Raw genomic sequence first — 19,234 nt, forward strand, 5'->3', positions numbered from 1 at the left:
ATCTCTTGCTGCCACACTGGAAGGAGAAATCGATGACACCAGATATAAATGTCAACCGAAGACACCAGACCATAGGTCAACTGAAGACGACATAAAGGTTAATCGAACACAACCGACTTATAGGTCAACCGAAGACACCAGACATAAAGGTCAATGGAATACACCAGAGGTAAAGGTCAATCGAAGACAACAGATATAAAGACATCAGCCATGATGCTCCACCCAGTTACTGCATATACAGACACAGAACCAACTAGTGGGCTAATGCTGTTGCAAGTGAGATCCTTCATGTATAACGGTGTATTTGATACAAAAATGGCGCCTCAAACAGTATGTGACATGCACAGCCGACGATTTGGGTTTGACGTTTTAAACTCACGAAGACTGTTCTAGCTTGAATTCAGAAAACCTCTTGAACTGTCCAGATACAACTGTTCGAAAGGTGTTAAATGCCGTTCTTAAGGTCAATTTCATGGGTCAGCGAATGAAGAAATCCCAGGTACGAGACAAAACTTATAGCGTACACCATGTGGATGCTGTGCACTTCATGTATACTGTATTTATTCCTATGATACAATGTTGCTTTCTGTATCGTTTTCCTGATCAGGTATGGCTTTGAATTATTTAGTTATTCATTTTTTATTTCATTGGTGTATTACACCTCATTCAAGAATATTTCACTTATACGATGGCAGCCAGCATTATGATGGGAGGAAACCGGGCAGAGCCCGGAGGAAACTCACGACCATCTGCAGGTTGCTGTCGGACCTTCCAACATTTGGCCAGAGAGGAAGCCAGAATGGATATGGCTTTGTCCTAATGGCTGTCTTAGTATAATAGTAGCCCTTTTGACATGACTCTTCACCGCAGCTAAAGAAAAAAACCCCAAAAAAGACGACCATTAAAAAAGTCTTAGCGAAGGCAGGAAGGTTGAGCCTATTTACAGATACTCGATGGTCGTCTGTAGCAATTCTATCTCACATCATTGAATTGTGCTTCATCAAGTAATACACTATTATCTCCCTTCATGCTGTTTTCACAGTCACATTTTAATGGATTGGTGTGCTCAAAAGAATTTGAATTTAATATGGACATGGCTATTGGTGGAAATCCCGGCTAACCCATTTACTTGACAAAACTTCTGTTTTCAAGCTCCAGCCCAACTTACGAGTACTGAATTCGAACTTTACGACATGGTTCAAAAGCCGATTGGCTGAAGGGTTAGGCCAATTAACCTGTAGCTCAATATAAGAGGTTGTCATGGAGGACATTAGTTTTCTTGAGATGAACAGACAAGGGAAAACGAATAATTCACAAAGAATACAAGCTTTATTGAAACTATATTTTTTTGCTTTGTACAAATGCGCCAGCGTCTGTATTGTAGTAATATATAGGCATATTACCACCTTTGTTTTATGTACATATGTAAGTAACTTCACATAAAGAGAATGTCAATGTAATAGTTATCATTGTCCATTGTACAAATGTTCAAAATAGAGTCCACATGTCTGTGTGCATGTGTGTTTATGTACATGTAGAGACGATTTCGTTTTGTAAAACTGTTGGCGTTTGCATATTGTCATACCTTGACCACGCAAACCGCTTCACTTTCACACATACACGCAGTCGAAACAACACCCGTACACTACCCTGAATGGTGCCCCCGAACCACGCCCCACTGATTTACGCCTAAACGTGAAGAATTGCCTGTCATCGAAAATAACCGTCAAACCTACATGAGGACGCAACGGCAAGACTGCAGTCGTCAGTCACAAAATAAGCCTGTGACAATATTTTTAGCTAGAATTAAACTTTTTCAAAATTCATCACATACAAATTCCATTTATTTATGTATTGAGGGATGGTTCAAATGCGATCTTCCAGAAAGTAATCAATCTCCAGTAGCAAGAATGAAGGACACTGAATGGTGAACAAAGTGTATGTAAAAATTACAATACCATCTTTCACATTTGCAAATTTACCATTTTGGAACAGCTATCTGCAGGTGTCATTTTATTATTTTTGCCATTCAGCTGAGCGAACAACTAGTGTACGTCTTAAAATTCAAAATCTTAACCGCTTCTATATATCACAGGCATCTGGATTAACCAAGAAAATTATGACGTGGAATGAGATAATTACCGTACTGCTAAGACAACTCAGGGTAGTAGAGACAGTGTTAGGAGTTGACCAGAAGCCGAGATAATCACTCGCAGGTACACCGTGTTACGAAGTGATGGACTAATACACCACATGGCCGTTTGGTGCAAGTCAACGAAATTATCACAGCCACAGACTAGACGCTAACAGTTGATACTTAACTTGTAAACCAGCAGTCTTCATGGGACTAAAACTGTTACACAAACCAAAAAGACAAAAAAAAAAATTTTTTTTAAAATTTTAAAAAATTGGGTCATATAATTTTGTCAAGAAAAGTAAGACAAAAGAACTTTATTGAATTGTATGACAATTCACCACAAGTAATGTTACGTGTACCAAAATCTGAATGATTGCAATGCAATGTTGTCAAAGCTGTCCAACAATTGCGCGCATTGGCGTTCAAATGTCAAGTAAAACAGATTTTTGAATCAAACAATTGTAGTATTGAGGATACATAAACCAAGAGGGACAGATCAGTTCTTAACCGCTAATCTGAGCAAGAGGGGCAGGTGGGTGTAAGTGGTAACTGGTAGTAGATTATCTCTTGTGACTAGCAAAGTTAAAATCTGCCCACCTATCTACCGAACATGTTCACTTACCACTTATTAAAACTCTACCCAGACAACTACATGTATCTAATTCGCTGAAGAAACCACAACAAATACTGTCACGTTTCTTTTTTAACTTTGACAAGGGCATCACAGGAAGATCATTTTGGCTAGACACTACTCCATACATGGATTAATATCAGAGACACTTGTGAGTAAACTTCTGAGGTCCCCTATGCAGTCAAAAGGTACATATAATGAGCAGCCATGGGAAGATTTCAGGTAGTTCTCAGACAAACCATGATACGAGCTCACAAATAGGTATGTCGTTGTGGACTTCACCCTCCAGTCTTCTTTGTCCTGTCCCTATTGTTTTCATCAGATTATTGTACGCTTTGGGAAATAAACGGAAGCTCTTAGTATAATAAATTATCCCGATAGTTATGCAGAATACACGGCATCAAAAGGAATGACTGAGATCGCAGACAGTTGATATGTACATACGTATGGCAGGAGGTTAAAAAAAAAAAAGGAAAAAGAAAAAAAAAAGGAAAAAGAAAAAAAAAAGGAAAAAGAAAAAAAAAAAGAGAGAGAGAAACCGTTAACGATAAATTCAGTAAAATAACAGAAGATCTATGTTCTTCATCGAAACATACCCGTTGCACAAAAAATTGTAGTATATAAACAATACTACCAAAAATACGCCCAAATTATTTAGCACCATGCGGCAAGTCGAAGGGCAACTCCCCAAATATGCCACTTTCACACTCATCCTGTACAATCACACTTTCACTCACTCACTCCATCGTACACACTCCCCAGTGTATATAAATGTATATAACAAATCCCTGCACCCCCCCTGCCAAGCCCCCCTCCCCAAGCCCCTTATAATACTCCTCACCCTCCTGTAAAACCCCATCTCAACACAGGCTCCCCCATCTCCATCCTTTGCAACGACATCAATCTTTATCATGTCACCCTGTTTTCCTCCCAAATTTTTACAGCTCACTAGTCATTACTAAATCTGCCCCATCACTAAATATGTCCCATCCCACCCATAACCCTATTCCCATCCCCAAACCGTTCTCCCTTCTACACTCACAACTACAGCAGAACTAGGTTTAGTACACCACGACCACATTTCCGCACAGGTCCTGAAAAATCCTATCGCTTTCGCATACCTTGTGTTTTCATGTAGTAATGTCCATTTTACATGTATGCTTTATACTTGTCCGTTGTTGTTGTTTTGCATTCCGTGTATTTGCAATCTGCATGACTGTAGTGTGTGCGGCTGGTTCATAGACATAAAGGGCATAAGAGAACAACCCAGAGATAAACCTGTACATTAGCAAAAAACAAAATGGCCATCATATCGGGACACATAATTCTTTGTCTTTACAAAACCTTCCCTGGTAATGGCAATCGGAAGTGGTCACTCCAGTCATAGTGTACATTAAGCCTGATTGCCATACCTCAAACCCCAATATGGTGGCCAATATTGTACTCACAATATTAATATTTACTTACAAAGTGAACAATCTAAGAGTGTACTTAACTTGACAATAACATAACCACATTACTGTAAAAAGTACTTTCAGAGAATGAAACAGAGAGAGCAGTACAAAAGAAAAAGGCAATTACGGTTTACCAACAATCACAGGTATTTGCTAGGATTGTAAGATCTAGATGCACTGGATAACATCGCCAATACAGCTGAACTTTCCATAATAGATTAACTTTCCATCATCCCAGAACCTCCCAAGATTTAACATTCAGTTACCGATGTTACACAATGTATAGCATTAAATTTAGCCATATTGTATTTCAACACATAACCCAGTCAATCTCAGTAAATTGATTTTCCAAACAAAGGACAATAACTCGGGGTTGATAATTCATTGTACCTTATCTAACAACAATGCAACCTAAAGCCACTTTAAACAAAAAAAGGAGGGAAAAAGTAATGTTTAACTTAAATCAAAAACATAATATCTTATCTTATATCTTACATCATGGTATTAACAATAGTAAAACATTATACATTTCAAAAGTTCATTGTACCTTTTCCTGTCTAGTACTTACAGGAGCTTGGGATGAATACAACATTGAGAATGTCACTAACCAGTTAAAGCCTTATTCCGCGTTTCATGTTCCATGCGAAAGCTGTACCTCCCAAAGCAAAGATCAGATTAGGCAACATCCCTAATTACAGTCATGTTCAAATTCATAGAGCTAATAATGATGTACACATGTTACCAGATGTGTCACTAATTTATACCAGGTTACGCTTCCAAAGCACTTCTAGCTAAAGCGGAGATTAAGGAACCAAATCCTCTGGTAATAAGCAACTTTAAACATAGTCAATGCTTAGCACCACAGTGGAATTGAGGACAAGTCCTTGGTGCTGCAAGTCTGAGTTAGGTTTCATTAGACTAATGTTTTCAAAACAGACACCAAACATGAACATTAACAGAAATGGACATTACATGCTAGATGTTCTTGAATGATGACAAAGCAATTCTACAACTTGGAGCAATCCCGAGCAGACAATAAATGTCGGCCATGATTGCTACAGCAGTCACCCCAAACTGAGACTTTCAGGAAGACTTGCAAAACTATCTTCATACTCTGAGCAGCAGTATATCAGTAATAATAAGCCATTTCAACCTTTTTTGTTAGAATATAGCACATTTTCATGCAAAAATTGCATCTCCATGATTCTTTATGGCAATGAATGTGATGCGGGTCTAGCAAAATGTCAAGATTTTCAATATATGACAACCTGTGGCCAAAATCTGTATCTACCCTAATTTTTCTAATTTTTAGCACAGACATTAGTAGCACTGAAAGCAAAGAATTACATTTCTCTTCCAGTTTGTTTTTTTTGGATAAGTGAAGATATAAACATGCTGTGCATTAGATGAACTAACCATGTGAGAAAAAAAATCCCAAATATTCCTACTACAATTAAATGGATATTGGCTAAAAAAAGCACATCAGATGTCCCAAAAATGAGAAGAATTAGGGTATAAACTTTAAAAGCTTTTTCCAGGCCTGACTTTCCACTAAGTTTTGCTTAATAGGATCTTGAAAAGGTTTCTAGATGTGTTGGCAGCCCTCTGCAACATTCTGGTTTTCCACCTCTTATCCCAAACTTATCCGTAATACTATTGGTTCTCAGCTTCAGGATCCCATGAAAACGGAATTTCCTTGTACATGTACACACAAAAGCAGGAATCAAAGCAAAGACTAAGAAAAAAAAATATGGTCAGAACAGCAGAATATTCAGTAAAAATAAAATAACTTAAAGTAAATTATCCAAACTTTTAAATATAAACTAGCTTTTCAGTCGCTCATCTCATCACAAAGTACTCTTGATTTCCATGGTGTGACAGAAAATATACACATCAGATCAATAATTTACAAAATTTGTACATATCCAAGAAACCACCAGCCTTAGTCCCTCTTCTCTTTCCTACAGTTCTTCAAATATTATCCATTTGTATAAAAAAATACTTTTATAAATTGCACAAAAAGCCTAAGAAGTAAGCTAAAAAAAAATTCAATCTTCTGGGAAAAAAATTGGTATAAGAAACTATTTTCAAGATCCACCGTGTATCAGCTTGGTATTATGATCATTGCGGCATGATTCTCAGTAATTATGACAACTAAGTCAAGATCAACTTGAAGCTTTAAATGGTTTTGTATCTAGTGCAACCAGCAATGTGCCTGTTATCAGCTACATTTATCTTTGTTTAAAATTAACACATGATTTCACAGGACACTCTGTACAAGTCAAACATGGATTTTGGGCATCACAATTCATGGTAAAAAGGATGTCAGTATTTTCTTGTGCACAATGCCTCCTGGTATTGAATAACACCCTAAAGAATAATACACAAGTAAAATTATGAAACTGTAGGTTGCCTCAATTTCACGAAGACGCCTTTTTTGGGGGCAATTCTTCAAGCAAAATGTTGGCAGACTACAAGGTGACAACATGAATTACTGGTAAGCCAAATTTTTCAACATCTTGCGAAAAAAAAAAAAACAAAAAAAAACAAAACAGGTTCATGGTACAGATGTTGAATCTGGCCACAAATTAACACTCATAAAAAGTCAAACTACAACCACCGATCAATGGCTCGAGAGACGGAAGCTGTGAAATTACATCAGCTCGATTAGGCAGGAATTTGTGGTAACAAGGGAAGCAACAACAACAGCAATTAAGTTCCCAGATAACAAATCCTACATAATCAGTGGGTATTCGATATTTGAAAGAGACTACAATATGGTGGCAATTCTGCCCAAAATTTGGTTTTGGGAGGGGGTGGGGGAAGAACTAACTGATCTCATAACAACCCATCTTTACTGTTTTTCAGAATGTACCAACTGGTCACTTGACAACGTTTATCACTTCAAGTCTGTGAAGAAATAAACCAGTGACATTTGCTACCTAGTCCATGGGCTTCAGTAACAGACGAAATTTTGCCTGATGGTATATTACATAATTTTGGCAAAAAAAAAAAATCTGAAATATGCATCACAGACCTGTAACTTAACCCAGAGTAGTTGACGATCCACAGCAGCGTCTGTGATGACAGGGTTCAGATCTCCAGTGCAAAAACTGGAAAAGATTTGTGACTCTCGCTGTCTCATATACACACCCTTCAGAATTGGAAACCTCCCATTGGTGCATTTTCTCCCGCATTGAAATTATATTGCTGGTTGTTCTCATCTACCGTTGGGACTATTTCCTTGTCTTCTTCCTCAGAACCGAAGTACCTCTCAATAATGCCGAAGGCTTTGTGGTAAATTTCTGGATTTTCATGACTTTGTAGGAATTCAATTTTGTCCAGACCTAAAGAAAAACAAATTTAAGTGCATGTGTTTCAAAGTGTAACCTGAAGTTTTTTAAAACATTCAATCAATATGTAACAAATTATTTGAAAATATGAAAAGCATGGTAATTTTGTCCTATCACAATAGCATCTCCCTTAGATTTGGACAATTCCAGAGGTGCACTTTTCCACATAAAAACATGTTTCATGTATAGATACCCATAATAACTGGGTGCCTATGAACACTTAGTTTCTGGGATACGAACAGCCAGAATATGTACTCCCACAGGCTGCAAGATCACACCTAATGATTTGTTCTGATAGAAAGCAAACTGACAATACTGGTTCACATAATTAAATTCCACAAAAGTATCTAATTTGAGAGCTTCCACTTTAAATTCATTTTCAGTCAGTGTTTCACTAAATGTGAAAGCTTTAAGAGAAATTCATTTATTTGTCTGGTGTTTTACGCCATACTCAAGGATATAGCACTTATACCCCGGTGGCCATCATTAAGGTGGGAGGATACCAGGCAGGGCCTGGGGGGAACCTATGACCATCCACAGGTTGCTGAGAGACCCTCCCACGTTTGACCGGCAAGGGAATCTGGTTCAGTTGCGCAAGAAACGTAATTATCCTAAAATATTTCCAACTGAATTCCCAGTGTTTGACACCCTTCTTTGTGAATCAGAACAGTTTGAGAGGCAATTGGTTCTGATTTTACATCTTACTGATAATAAGTTCATATTAAAAAGTTTGTCTAAATGGTGAACAGTGGTCAGTTGACTTACAGAAGTAGATGGCCTTTGTGAGAGTTGTGATAATAGACATATATGCACCTATTGTGTCTCCTGATGTGTCAGGTGCTATCTGCTGCATATAATCCTCATGTATCTGCTTTATAATAGAACTTCTAAGGTCTCCATGGCGACACCCATCCTTGGCGCATAGCAACAAATGAAGCTGTGCTGTTTTTACTCAACGTCATATCTGCCTGATTCAACATAAGAAATATTATCATGCCACAACAGGCAAATTCTATGGAAACTGCCTGAGACTGTTTCTGAGTTCTCTTCAGTTACCAGAGTTACAGTGATATTCGTTAAATTAGCAATGCCTCCTTCAAACCCACAACAAATGAAGATAGGATATCTCCTCCCAGAGATATTCTGGGATTTTGGAAGGTAATGGCAAAATGTCCAAACTAAGAGCCTGGTGTTTCAACCCTAACCCTTTCACACATCTACCCATCACTACTCACCGTAACATTCCTCTATTGTGACCGCGTAAGGGTTTGTGGCCATGTGAAGCTTGGCGTCCTGCTCCCCGAGGCGCAGGATGTTCTCCAGCCCACTGAGGGCGACGTGGACGATCTTCCCATCCATCACAGTCAGCAGGTCACACAGGGGCGGGATGGTGCCCTGTTCCACCAGAAACCTACAGGCATAATGATAGGGATGTTAGTGCTGAAAATCTGCACTGAACACTTTGCTACTTTCGCCCATAAGTATTTATTTATTTTTTTGATTGGTGTTTTACCCCGTACTCAAGAATATTTCACTTATTCGTCTGCGGCCAGCATTATGGTGGGTGGAAACCGGGCAAACCCCGGGGAAACCCACGACCATCCGCAGGTTGCTGTCAGACCTTCCCACGTACGGCCGGTGAGGAAGCCAGCATGAGCTGGACTTGAACTCACAGCGACCGCATTGGTGAGAGACTTCTGGGTCATTACGTTGCACTAGCATTTGAATTGCTAGAATTGTAAAACTGTGAAATGTATTGAGATTCCAGTTTAAACATTGTGTAAAATTTTCCATATTTGCACAATTAAAAATCTCCTTGTTGTCCAGATGTCCCATACACTGGTTACAAATGTTCATTCTGTGACGTCATGGCGTTACAATTGCTTTCACCGGGAATGGAATGCAAAGTTAATGTTGTCACGAGAAGGTGTGGTGGGACACCAGATGTGTTGGATCCATCCACAGAAAGCAAAATCCATGTAAACCTTCAAGAGTCATGATGATGGACGGAAAATGCAAGAAACTTACAGAACTGTATATAACTGTGGAGGGATACAATGTTTTAACATGGGTACTGACCAGCCATTTGGAGTTCTCGGTCCAGCAGCAAAGAAATCCCAGTCTTGCACCCTCCAAAAAGCCATTTTGCCTATACAAATACTTATGATACCTCGTATTTATAATCTGACAGCTGTTATGTCACACTTAAGACTATTTCAGTAATTAATTACATGTAAATAATTTATTTTCGAAGAAAATTCAAGTCATAGTTAACATACCTAATTTGTTCAGGTGATCCACCGGACGTTGCGTTGGTTATCGCCCACGCTGCCTCTTTTCTTGTCTTAAATTCAGCCTTACCGAGAATTTCTATTAAAACTGGGAAAATGTTTGCATCTATGACAGCCTATGCGAAAAAGATAAAACAATCAAGACATTAGTACAAGCAAATCTAAACATATGTAGACATATAAACAGTATGCACAAGAAACTTAGCTTAGCTTGCATGTGTGAATAAAGAACAAGTTTTAGTTATTTCATCTGGGCACAGTTGTGAAATACGCCTTTCATAGTTTTCATTTTTACTGTTCGGAGATGCCAATTTTATTTTGTATCTTATGGGTCAGCAGACACTAAAAAATCCAAAAATGGAATAAATTCAAAACAGAATTTTATTTTGTTCTTTGATATCTTTCATGGTCTTTATCATCTTTTATGATATTTTTATGGTTTTCCTGATTTTCAATGTTCAATGTACAACAGGAAAATTGCTGGGATAATCACATTTGCCATAAATTAGATGATTTTTCAGTTTTTCTTTATATTTATACCCTCCTACATTGGAAAAAGTTTTAGTCTGCTTATAAAGCAAGACTTTAAATGGGTTTGGCCGTACCATATTAAATAGTTTGAACAATTTAGTTTTTCCCCTCAATTATTTTCACTATCTTCAAGAAGAGATCAAATTTTTATTTTTTATAAATGGGTTAAACTGAGCCAAATATTGTGCGTAATGGACTGATCAATGTCTTTTTAGAAACCATCAGAATCACAGACTTCAATTTCAATACACAACTTTCTGGGTGCTGTGTTCAAGAATCTATTTCATTAATTAATACTTCACACCAAAGTCAAGAATGTTTACAGGAGGTGGTAAAAACACCCTGATGCAAGTCTGCAGCACACTTCATTAACATAAGTTTTACTGAGAATCTAGGACACTGCTCAAGTCTGAGAGTTCTTGACTACGTGAAGGCCCCAGTAACCATGTACCTGAATTTGCATTCTGTTTCCTGCGGTAATATTTGAAATCGTCCAGCAGGCCTCTTTCCTAATGGACTCCTTCGAGCTGCTGAGCAGGTGGAGGAGGCAGGGTAAGGCTGAACAGTTCAGTATCACCTGGGTCTGGTAATCATCTCCTGTGACAATGTTCCCCACCACGCGCAATGCAGCAGACACCACACTCTGGTTCCCATGCCTTAAACACAAACAAGTCAGCAAGTTTTTAGTTATACAAATGCATTTTTTACTTATATAAGACACACAGTGATTTTTTTTTAACATCTTCACCTGTTTTCAACATGTTTATTCGACCATTTTTCTGAGGGCACTGTTCTGTGTATACTTATAAAATTTTTGTGTACCCCGATATTGGCCAAACTAAGGAATATGGTTCTGTCTCAAAGTCAGATCGAAAAAGTGCACAAATCATGCTGAAAGTTCCTTTCCCAAATGTGAAAAAGGTTGATGGATTAGTGTATTTCTGTTTTTATTCCAATCAATTCTTCACATTATCAACTTTCCGAACTGTTTATTTTGAAATATCACAAAAACCCCTTTTACTCATTAAAACCTCTTCACTCACGCCTGTTCATACATTATTTATTGCACTGCGCTGAAGAATTTTTCACGTGCACCACAGCAGTCAGTTTCATGTAAAAGAAATTATTTCACTTGATTAAATGTTTGATGCTGTACAAGAACATTTCACTTATATGACAGAGGTCAGCATATAGGTGGGATAGGAAAACCACAATCATCCGCAGGTTGCTGGCAGAACTTGCTGTGGGTGACCGGAGAGGGAGACAGAAGCCTCACTCACTAGACTGCAAGCAAATACTTACATTAACAATTCCACGAGTCTCCGGCAAACCCCTGAATCTATGACCGCCTGTATTTTCTCATTAGGACCGTCTGATAAATAGGAGAGAGCCCAGCAGGCGTCTGCTAACACGTCTTTGTCTGTGTGGAAGAGGAGGCGGGCCAACACAGGCAGGGCTGGCAGAACCTGAAAACAAGTATAAATACTGCTCTAGTTTTCACTGAGGGGTAAATGTTGTATTTTACATAAATTTGGCTGTAACACGATGGTGCCTCCTTGTAGAAGGTTTATTTCAGTAACGTATTCATAGTGCTGTCTCACAGTGCTGTCCCTGTTTAGTACCTGGCCCATTTAGTGCTGCCTCACTGAACACCATGCCAAAGAGATCACAACTTGCCTTAACAGTACCTGGCCCATTTAGTGCTGCCTCACTGAACACCATGCCAAAGAGATCACAACTTGCCTTAACAGTACCTGGCCCATATAGTGCTGCCTCACTGAACACCATGCCAAAGAGATCACAACTTGCCTTATCAGTACTTGGCCCATCCCCTCACATTGAGTGACAATTGGACAAATAAGAAATTGATCAATTTTGAACAAAACTTGCCCTCATTTAAAAAAGCATATCTGAATATATGAAATAATTTCAACCTGAACATGAAAGTTTTAATATGTGTAAGTCACAGAAATATAAACTGACTTGGGTTGAGGAGATAATATTCTACATATCCAGCTGTAAAGTCAACGAAATTGGGAATGCAGCATACTAAACTGAGGCACCAACTGCTCATTTAACATCAATGCAATCACATGACATGACATTTTGGCAAAAAATTTAAATTTAAAAACTGTTGGTTGTCTCAGCATCACTTCACTGAAACACACTATAATGAAATTTTATCAAATGGAAATGTTTTAAGTATCTGGCTACATCTCACCTTGGCAAATTCAGGAGGTGGATTTTTCCCTCTACATAAATTTGATAAACACCATACTGCATTTCTTGTCATGGATAGACTTGTGGTGGTGCTTAATAACCTGGAAAAACAGAATAAAAATATTGGTATTGTTTTAAATGGAGTCTTAGTTCATTCAATACTAAGCCTATATTGGAAGCACATAATTGATGGGTACATGAAACATTTGGTTTTTAACTCTACAGCACTACATTATTCATGAAGGCCCCAGCGGTGAAAGGTGTCAAAAAATTGGGTGGAAGAGCTTAAATGGCGGCACTAATCTAGCCCTGCGCTCCTCAGTGATGATTTCATTTACAAAAAATTTTCTATCATTGAAGGAAAGTATGCACAGAATGAAGAGGTCGTTCACAGATATAAAATACGCCTAACAAACAAAAAAAAAAAAGAAGAAGACCTTCATTTCTCTCAAAACTGTAATCTTTGTTTCCTTTGTCATGTACTCTTTAAAACAAGTAAGAAATGATACTGTTCAGGAAAAGATAAAATTAAACCTTTGAAAGATGATCAATATTTCTATGAATTCCAAATGGAAGACAATCAGGAAAAGCATACATGTTGATGCACATCTGAAATGTGTACCAAATACTCACTGTAATAAAGGAACCAAGATGCCTTGGTTTAATACATAGTCCCGGCACTCAGCACTGTCGCCAGCAATATTGCCCAACGCCCAAACCGCCTGCACAACACATGACATTTTCAGTAAACTTCTGTCTCGTTAAAATGTTTATTTAATAAGGGGTGTAAATTTCACTCAAGAAAAGTTTTTTACATGAAATTGAATGAAATCAGGTTTATGGAAATGGAATTAGGCAACATCCAACTTTGAAAGACACCTGATTAAATACTTCCAAATCTGCTCAGATAAACACACACAAGTATGAAAAAGTATAAGAAAATGACATACAATATCTTCAAAGAGTATCTTGATATTCTCGCAGAAGTATTTCTTTCAATGATGGTTTCATGCTATTATACTTTATAGTTCCATCTACAGAGGACAACCATCAGGTTAACATCACTGAAGTGGTATCTGAACAACGGAAGCTATTGGGATATTTTTTAATTATGTGGTCAGGGCATGATCTAGCTGAATAATTGTGGTAGCTTTGTGGCAAAGCTGTCAATTTCACCATTTTTCAAATACAAAAGTCTGAAAAATATGAAACTATGATCATTTGGGACCCTAAACCCACCACCCAAAATCTCTGGGACCAGGCTCTGGCGGGGACCAGGCTCTGGCGGGGACCAGGCTCTGGTGAGAGCCAGTGACACTTACCTGTTCCTGAACATCTTCTATCTGTGAACTGAGGAGAGCTATGAATATTGGGACAGCCCCTGCCTCTATTACAACCCGCGTCTGCATGGAGGTGCCAGAGGCGATGTTTGTCAAGGCCCATGCTGCCTCAAACTGAAAACACAAAAACACACACACATCAGATCACATGGCACAGCAGCTGTAAATAAAACTCTGCTATAACATATCAGATCATGAATGAAATATTTTAGGTAATTTACAGTATATATGCACCTTTAGTTTAAAAGCTTTAAAGTGAAACAGTTCTGTAGATAAAAATACGGACAAGAAAAACCACAGAATCAAAAAAAGACAGAGAACTTTCTTTGTCGTCATGATCCATTTTCAATAGGCTTCCAGGTTAGTGCTAAGTACATAAGCCCCTAAAGTTTAACATCAATACAACCCACCATAAACTTTTAATCAATACTTGGTAGAAAAATCTGCATGCAGTTTTCAAAAAAATACAATCTTTAAAAGTGAACGGTTTTCAGCTTTAAATTGTATTTTTAGGATGAATCCTTATAAATGTCCAATATAATGTCGTATAGAAAATACACACCGCTTATCCCTTTGTTTTTACAATGTTGTGATGATGATTGGTGGTGCCCTTGACATTTATGTTTATATTTTCGAAAAATTTAACAATTTTTGTGATGTCCGTGACAGTCAAATGTGTGAATCGGGGCCACAATTTTACAAAACAAGCCATGGCATTTTGAATATCTTATAGACTATCCGGATTTTGCAGCTTATTTCTAACTAAATGAAAGCCACATTTTGTATACACTGAAATAACAAAAATATAGCATGACCATTGCTTGTATTCACTAGGATGATTCTCAGTTCTAAAACCTATATGTTGTTCAGTTTAGTACTATCCATGCTCTGTGTACATCTTTCCCACAGAAATTTCACAATCCAGATCTTCAGAAAAAAGTTACTGAACCATACCTGTAACACAGAATTAGCTTCTTTCTGTAAAAATTCGACAAATCGTGGAACTATTCCAGTCTGTATGACCTCATCTATGGGAGGATTTGGTTCTGTAAAGCAATACAAAATATCAGCCACAAACTGTCAGTGTTTTGCTTCAATTACAGTCTCCACACTCATACAAGACTTGCTCCTATACAGAAAAGCAGCAAGTTTAGTTTATGTTATGTAAACAGTTAATTCATAATGCAAGTGAAATGGCCTTCTAGTGAACTTACCTTACATAACAGAATTCAGTATACATTTACTCGTATATGCCTTTGATGTGTTTTTTTGTGCAATCGTGGTATAATTTTGTTCGCAATTCTGGGTTCATCATTAAATACATATTCATTGGGGGGTAACGTGACTAACCCATCGGGGCAGGCCCTATAGTTTTACTGGGCTGATGGAATTTTTTTCATTTTTTTTTTTTTTGATTGGTGTTTTACGCCGTACTCAAGAATATTTCACTTATACGACGGCGGCCAGCATTATGGTGGGTGGAAACAGGGCACAGCCTGGGGGAAACCCACGACCATCCGCAGGTTGCTGGAAGACCTTCCCACTTACGGCCGGAGAGGAATTTTTCATTTTAAATAGCCAGAAAAAGAAGTTTTTAAAGATGGCCTGGGCGACAGAAACCAGTCTTAGTCTCACCTTCTGGCCTTAGCTGATACACAATAAATGGACTTTTGACAAATCCCCTAGATGGGGCCTTGAGGAAACTGCAATACCACAACTGTAAAGATTGAACATTTCACCTAAAAGTAACAATTTTTTTGAAATGGCCAAAATTAATATATAATGAATGTCCGCCTACCTCTAGACAAGAGCTTTCTGAAGCGCTGTGTGGCAGCTTCCTGTTCTGAAGGATTATCACTGTACAAAGCTGTGACCATGTCAGGCGAAATTCCACCCTGTACACCAGACAAAAACATATACCATACAACAACAACTATCTCGATTAATTACTGCTGAACTTAAAACTGCTGAAATTTTATAAAACATGAACATAAAGTTGTCCAAAAGATATTAAATAACAATTAACAAATTCAAATTTTAGGCAACTAGACGAATTCAACCAATAGAATTCATGACCTTTGCGATTTAACACTCTATATAGGTGCTGACAAACTAACAGAAATATATGTAATAACATCTGCCGCTCTCCACCGCCCCATCATCTGACCATTTCCTTTCTGCACACAAACTATGAAGTTTTCTGTTATATTTTCATTCGTGATAATCTTCAGCAACTGGCCATTTTTAAACAATATGCCATAGGTTAAAACTTTATTTTTGAAACCAATTCCTTGCCAATTCAATACTGTTTCCTTCTACTTTCCAGATGAATATATTCCTCTTTTTCAGACAGAGTCCATATTATAGAGACAGGGGTTATGAAATGATTCTCATAGAAGGGGACATAACTTGTAATGGTGACTGATTCAATACTTAAATTCCATACTGAAAAAATTTTCACTCCTGGAGACTGAGACTCCTGAGAAAATATTTCTGGAAAATTAACCAGAATATGCCGCAGCGTGGCCTTGAAATATCATAGTTCCAGTGTAATACATAAAACTTGAGAATCATCATTTCATATCAATTAGCCTCATGTTATTTAGCACTTTCGCTCCTTGCGAAGAAACCAGGTGCTCAAAACAATAAACACGATGGCAGTCAGTTGCATAAATGGTGGAAACTGATGTGTAAAGTGAAGGTATGCATGTATGGTCGAAACTGTCCATAGGTTTATTCTTTAAACCACCATTTCTTCATAAAATATCAAAAACATAACTTTTTACTTTTAAATCCTGACGAAATCTTCGTCCAAGGAAATAAATTACAAGCAGATGATTCTCCAAACCAGAAAACAATACACCATGGTGTTAACTTACAGGAGCTGTAGTGGAACTGACAAACGCTTCCTGAACATCAAACGCATCATCTTTCTCATCTCCCGGAAGTGGTAAAAATCGACGCTTGAACAACTATCAAAACAAGGAAGAAAATCATTCATTAGATCCACAACAAAAGGACTGCTTGCAAACTGTAGTAGAAAGAAAGTGATCAATATAAAATATTCATGAAATTCAAGTGGATTTCAACAAATTGCTGCACAAATGTCATATGGTCATCACTGGCTGTTAGAAGAACCAAGAATATTGAAAGCAAGGGAAAGTACCAATTCCCTGACCAGGGCCAGCTCTGAACCTCATGCGACAGAAAGATTGAAATGCAAGTACTTAACACCAAAAGACTGATAATTTCAGAGAAATGTATCGTTCTGATTCACGTCAGTTTCAACTGATAAATTTTCCTGTTTTTTTTTTTTTGTACATATATAGTACGAAAAAACTCGCCTTACTAAATTTCTAATAAATTACAGTCACTTTAGTCAATTACTGAACATTCTACTCATATATATGGGTGCTTATTCAACATTCCGAAGTGTTCATATGGCCACATGTACATAGAAGCATGTGTCAGGTCTGTCTATAGTGACGTCTGTAGTGATGTCTCTGTGACAATCTTACCTTCTATGCCTGTGGGAGAGGTCTGTTTGTAGAGAGGTCTGTGTGACTGTCTTACCTTCTCATGCCAATGTGACAGGTCTGTTTGTAGAGAGTCCCTTCTCGTGTCTGTGTGACAGGTCTGTCCCTAGAGATCTCTGAGTGTTCACTTGTTCTAGCATTGATTTAACTAACAGTCATCGGTTCAACACCCACCTGTTCCTCTCTTTTCTGTTTCCTCAGTTGTACACCTTCCTCTTCACGTCGCCGGCGTAATTCCTGGGAGTCTAGGGCTTTGTTCTTGTAAGACTTAAGTCGGTGGTTAGCTGGACTAGCTGAGTCAGACATCTGCAACAATGAAACCATTGGGTGTTATGAAATGTCAGCATTGCAGCCCACATATTCTTACAAAACTATGCATTGTTTCGTCATGCAAATCAGTGTGTTTCAGTAATAACTTTTAATGTTTCCTGGGTTAGATTTGCACTCCAAAACACACAACACAGGACAACATGTTACGCATGATTAAACCGACAAAAATTAGTCTCAGTATGCATAATCTCAGGCTCTCCAGCTTTGTCTGAAAATATACATCGAACGTTCTGGTTACCACTTTTACACAATTTTGAAGGGCCTTTTACACACTAGATCACCTTTGTTCTCAGAGATTACAGATATACTATTACATCGCTAGTTCTAATTCAAATGCAAAGGACTAGTCTTGGAAAACATGCTTTTAAGAACTGTGATGAGTCATTTTTGGGTTTGGGATTAATAATAGTTTTATTGAAGAAGTTGGTTATGGAGTTAAATGCATTTGAAAAAAAGAAAGTTACCATGGCAACAATGGTAACAATTTTTTATTTCTTTTGAAACTTTCATGCCCTGAACTCTCCTGAACACAGCAACTGTATTGCCAAAGGAAAAGCATTCTAACCCACAGCTAGTGAACCTCTACAAAGTGAAGTCATCAATTTGTACACATTCCAAACCATGAGCCCTGCAAGGAGATATCCCTTAAAACATTTAACTTATGTCTTTGCTGCCTTAAAACTTACTTCAGAACTGACTGCAGCACCAGTGTCTAGTAAACCTTATCTTCACTAGTTACTAGTAAGCCTATACAAGTTAACTAGAGCACACAACTGAAAGTGCTATGATTTTTAATCTTTGTTCATACAAGACAAGTACATGTTCATAGTGAAACCGTTAAATTTTCCATTTCATGTAGCTCAATAATTTCACCTGCACTCCACGAATATCGGTTAGTGTACTTGGTGATCACCTAACAGTGGGACAATTCATGTCTACATGTAACTTTGTTGGGCGAGTAGACTTATGTCCATGATTAAAATCCGGAAGTGAGAGTACGTTGCCTGGCATATATCTCTAATACTAAGAAAGAAAACGATGGTCAAGCCATAAATCAAGGGCTCGGTTCAGCTCAACAGTACATAACTGTAACTCTTTTCTGTACAGGATGTTTAAACAACCTGTCACATCAGTACAAAACCAGTGGCTGCTAGAATATTCAAGGGCAAGAACATCACAACAGCCACTGTCGCCGGTTATCTATTACGACTCCACTTTCATTTTTTCAGACATCATTTCCCACAAATCCCCAACAAACTTTCAGCAGCCCAGATGTGTTATTTCAACAAGGCATACTTACTTCCGCAGGCATTAGACGGGTGAAGGATGTAAATCACGTTTTTGAGAAATTTACGAAAAACACAACGTGCTCCTTTATTCTCTCCTTCGTTTCCCTTTCCCGAGAAGGTGA

General features: G+C 37.9%; 1 protein-coding gene across 1 annotated transcript; it reads right to left on the bottom strand.

Moving 5' to 3' along the window:
* Window positions 1–6,780: 6,780 nt before the first annotated feature.
* LOC135477267 (importin subunit alpha-7-like) lies at window positions 6,781–19,227 on the bottom strand. The gene is made up of 13 exons (XM_064757457.1): window positions 19,124–19,227; window positions 17,668–17,799; window positions 16,837–16,929; window positions 15,756–15,852; window positions 14,912–15,003; window positions 13,940–14,071; window positions 13,251–13,339; window positions 12,619–12,718; window positions 11,700–11,863; window positions 10,849–11,053; window positions 9,855–9,982; window positions 8,811–8,986; window positions 6,781–7,569 (listed from the first exon to the last, which is right to left on the bottom strand). The coding sequence occupies exons 1-13, from the start codon at window positions 19,133–19,135 to the stop codon at window positions 7,379–7,381; spliced, it is 1,611 nt and encodes a 536-aa protein (XP_064613527.1). The 5' UTR covers window positions 19,136–19,227; the 3' UTR covers window positions 6,781–7,378.
* Between the last annotated feature and the right edge of the window lie 7 nt (window positions 19,228–19,234).

This window comes from Liolophura sinensis, chromosome 1 (genome assembly GCF_032854445.1).
Source record: "Liolophura sinensis isolate JHLJ2023 chromosome 1, CUHK_Ljap_v2, whole genome shotgun sequence".
NCBI lineage: Eukaryota > Metazoa > Mollusca > Polyplacophora > Chitonida > Chitonidae > Liolophura > Liolophura sinensis.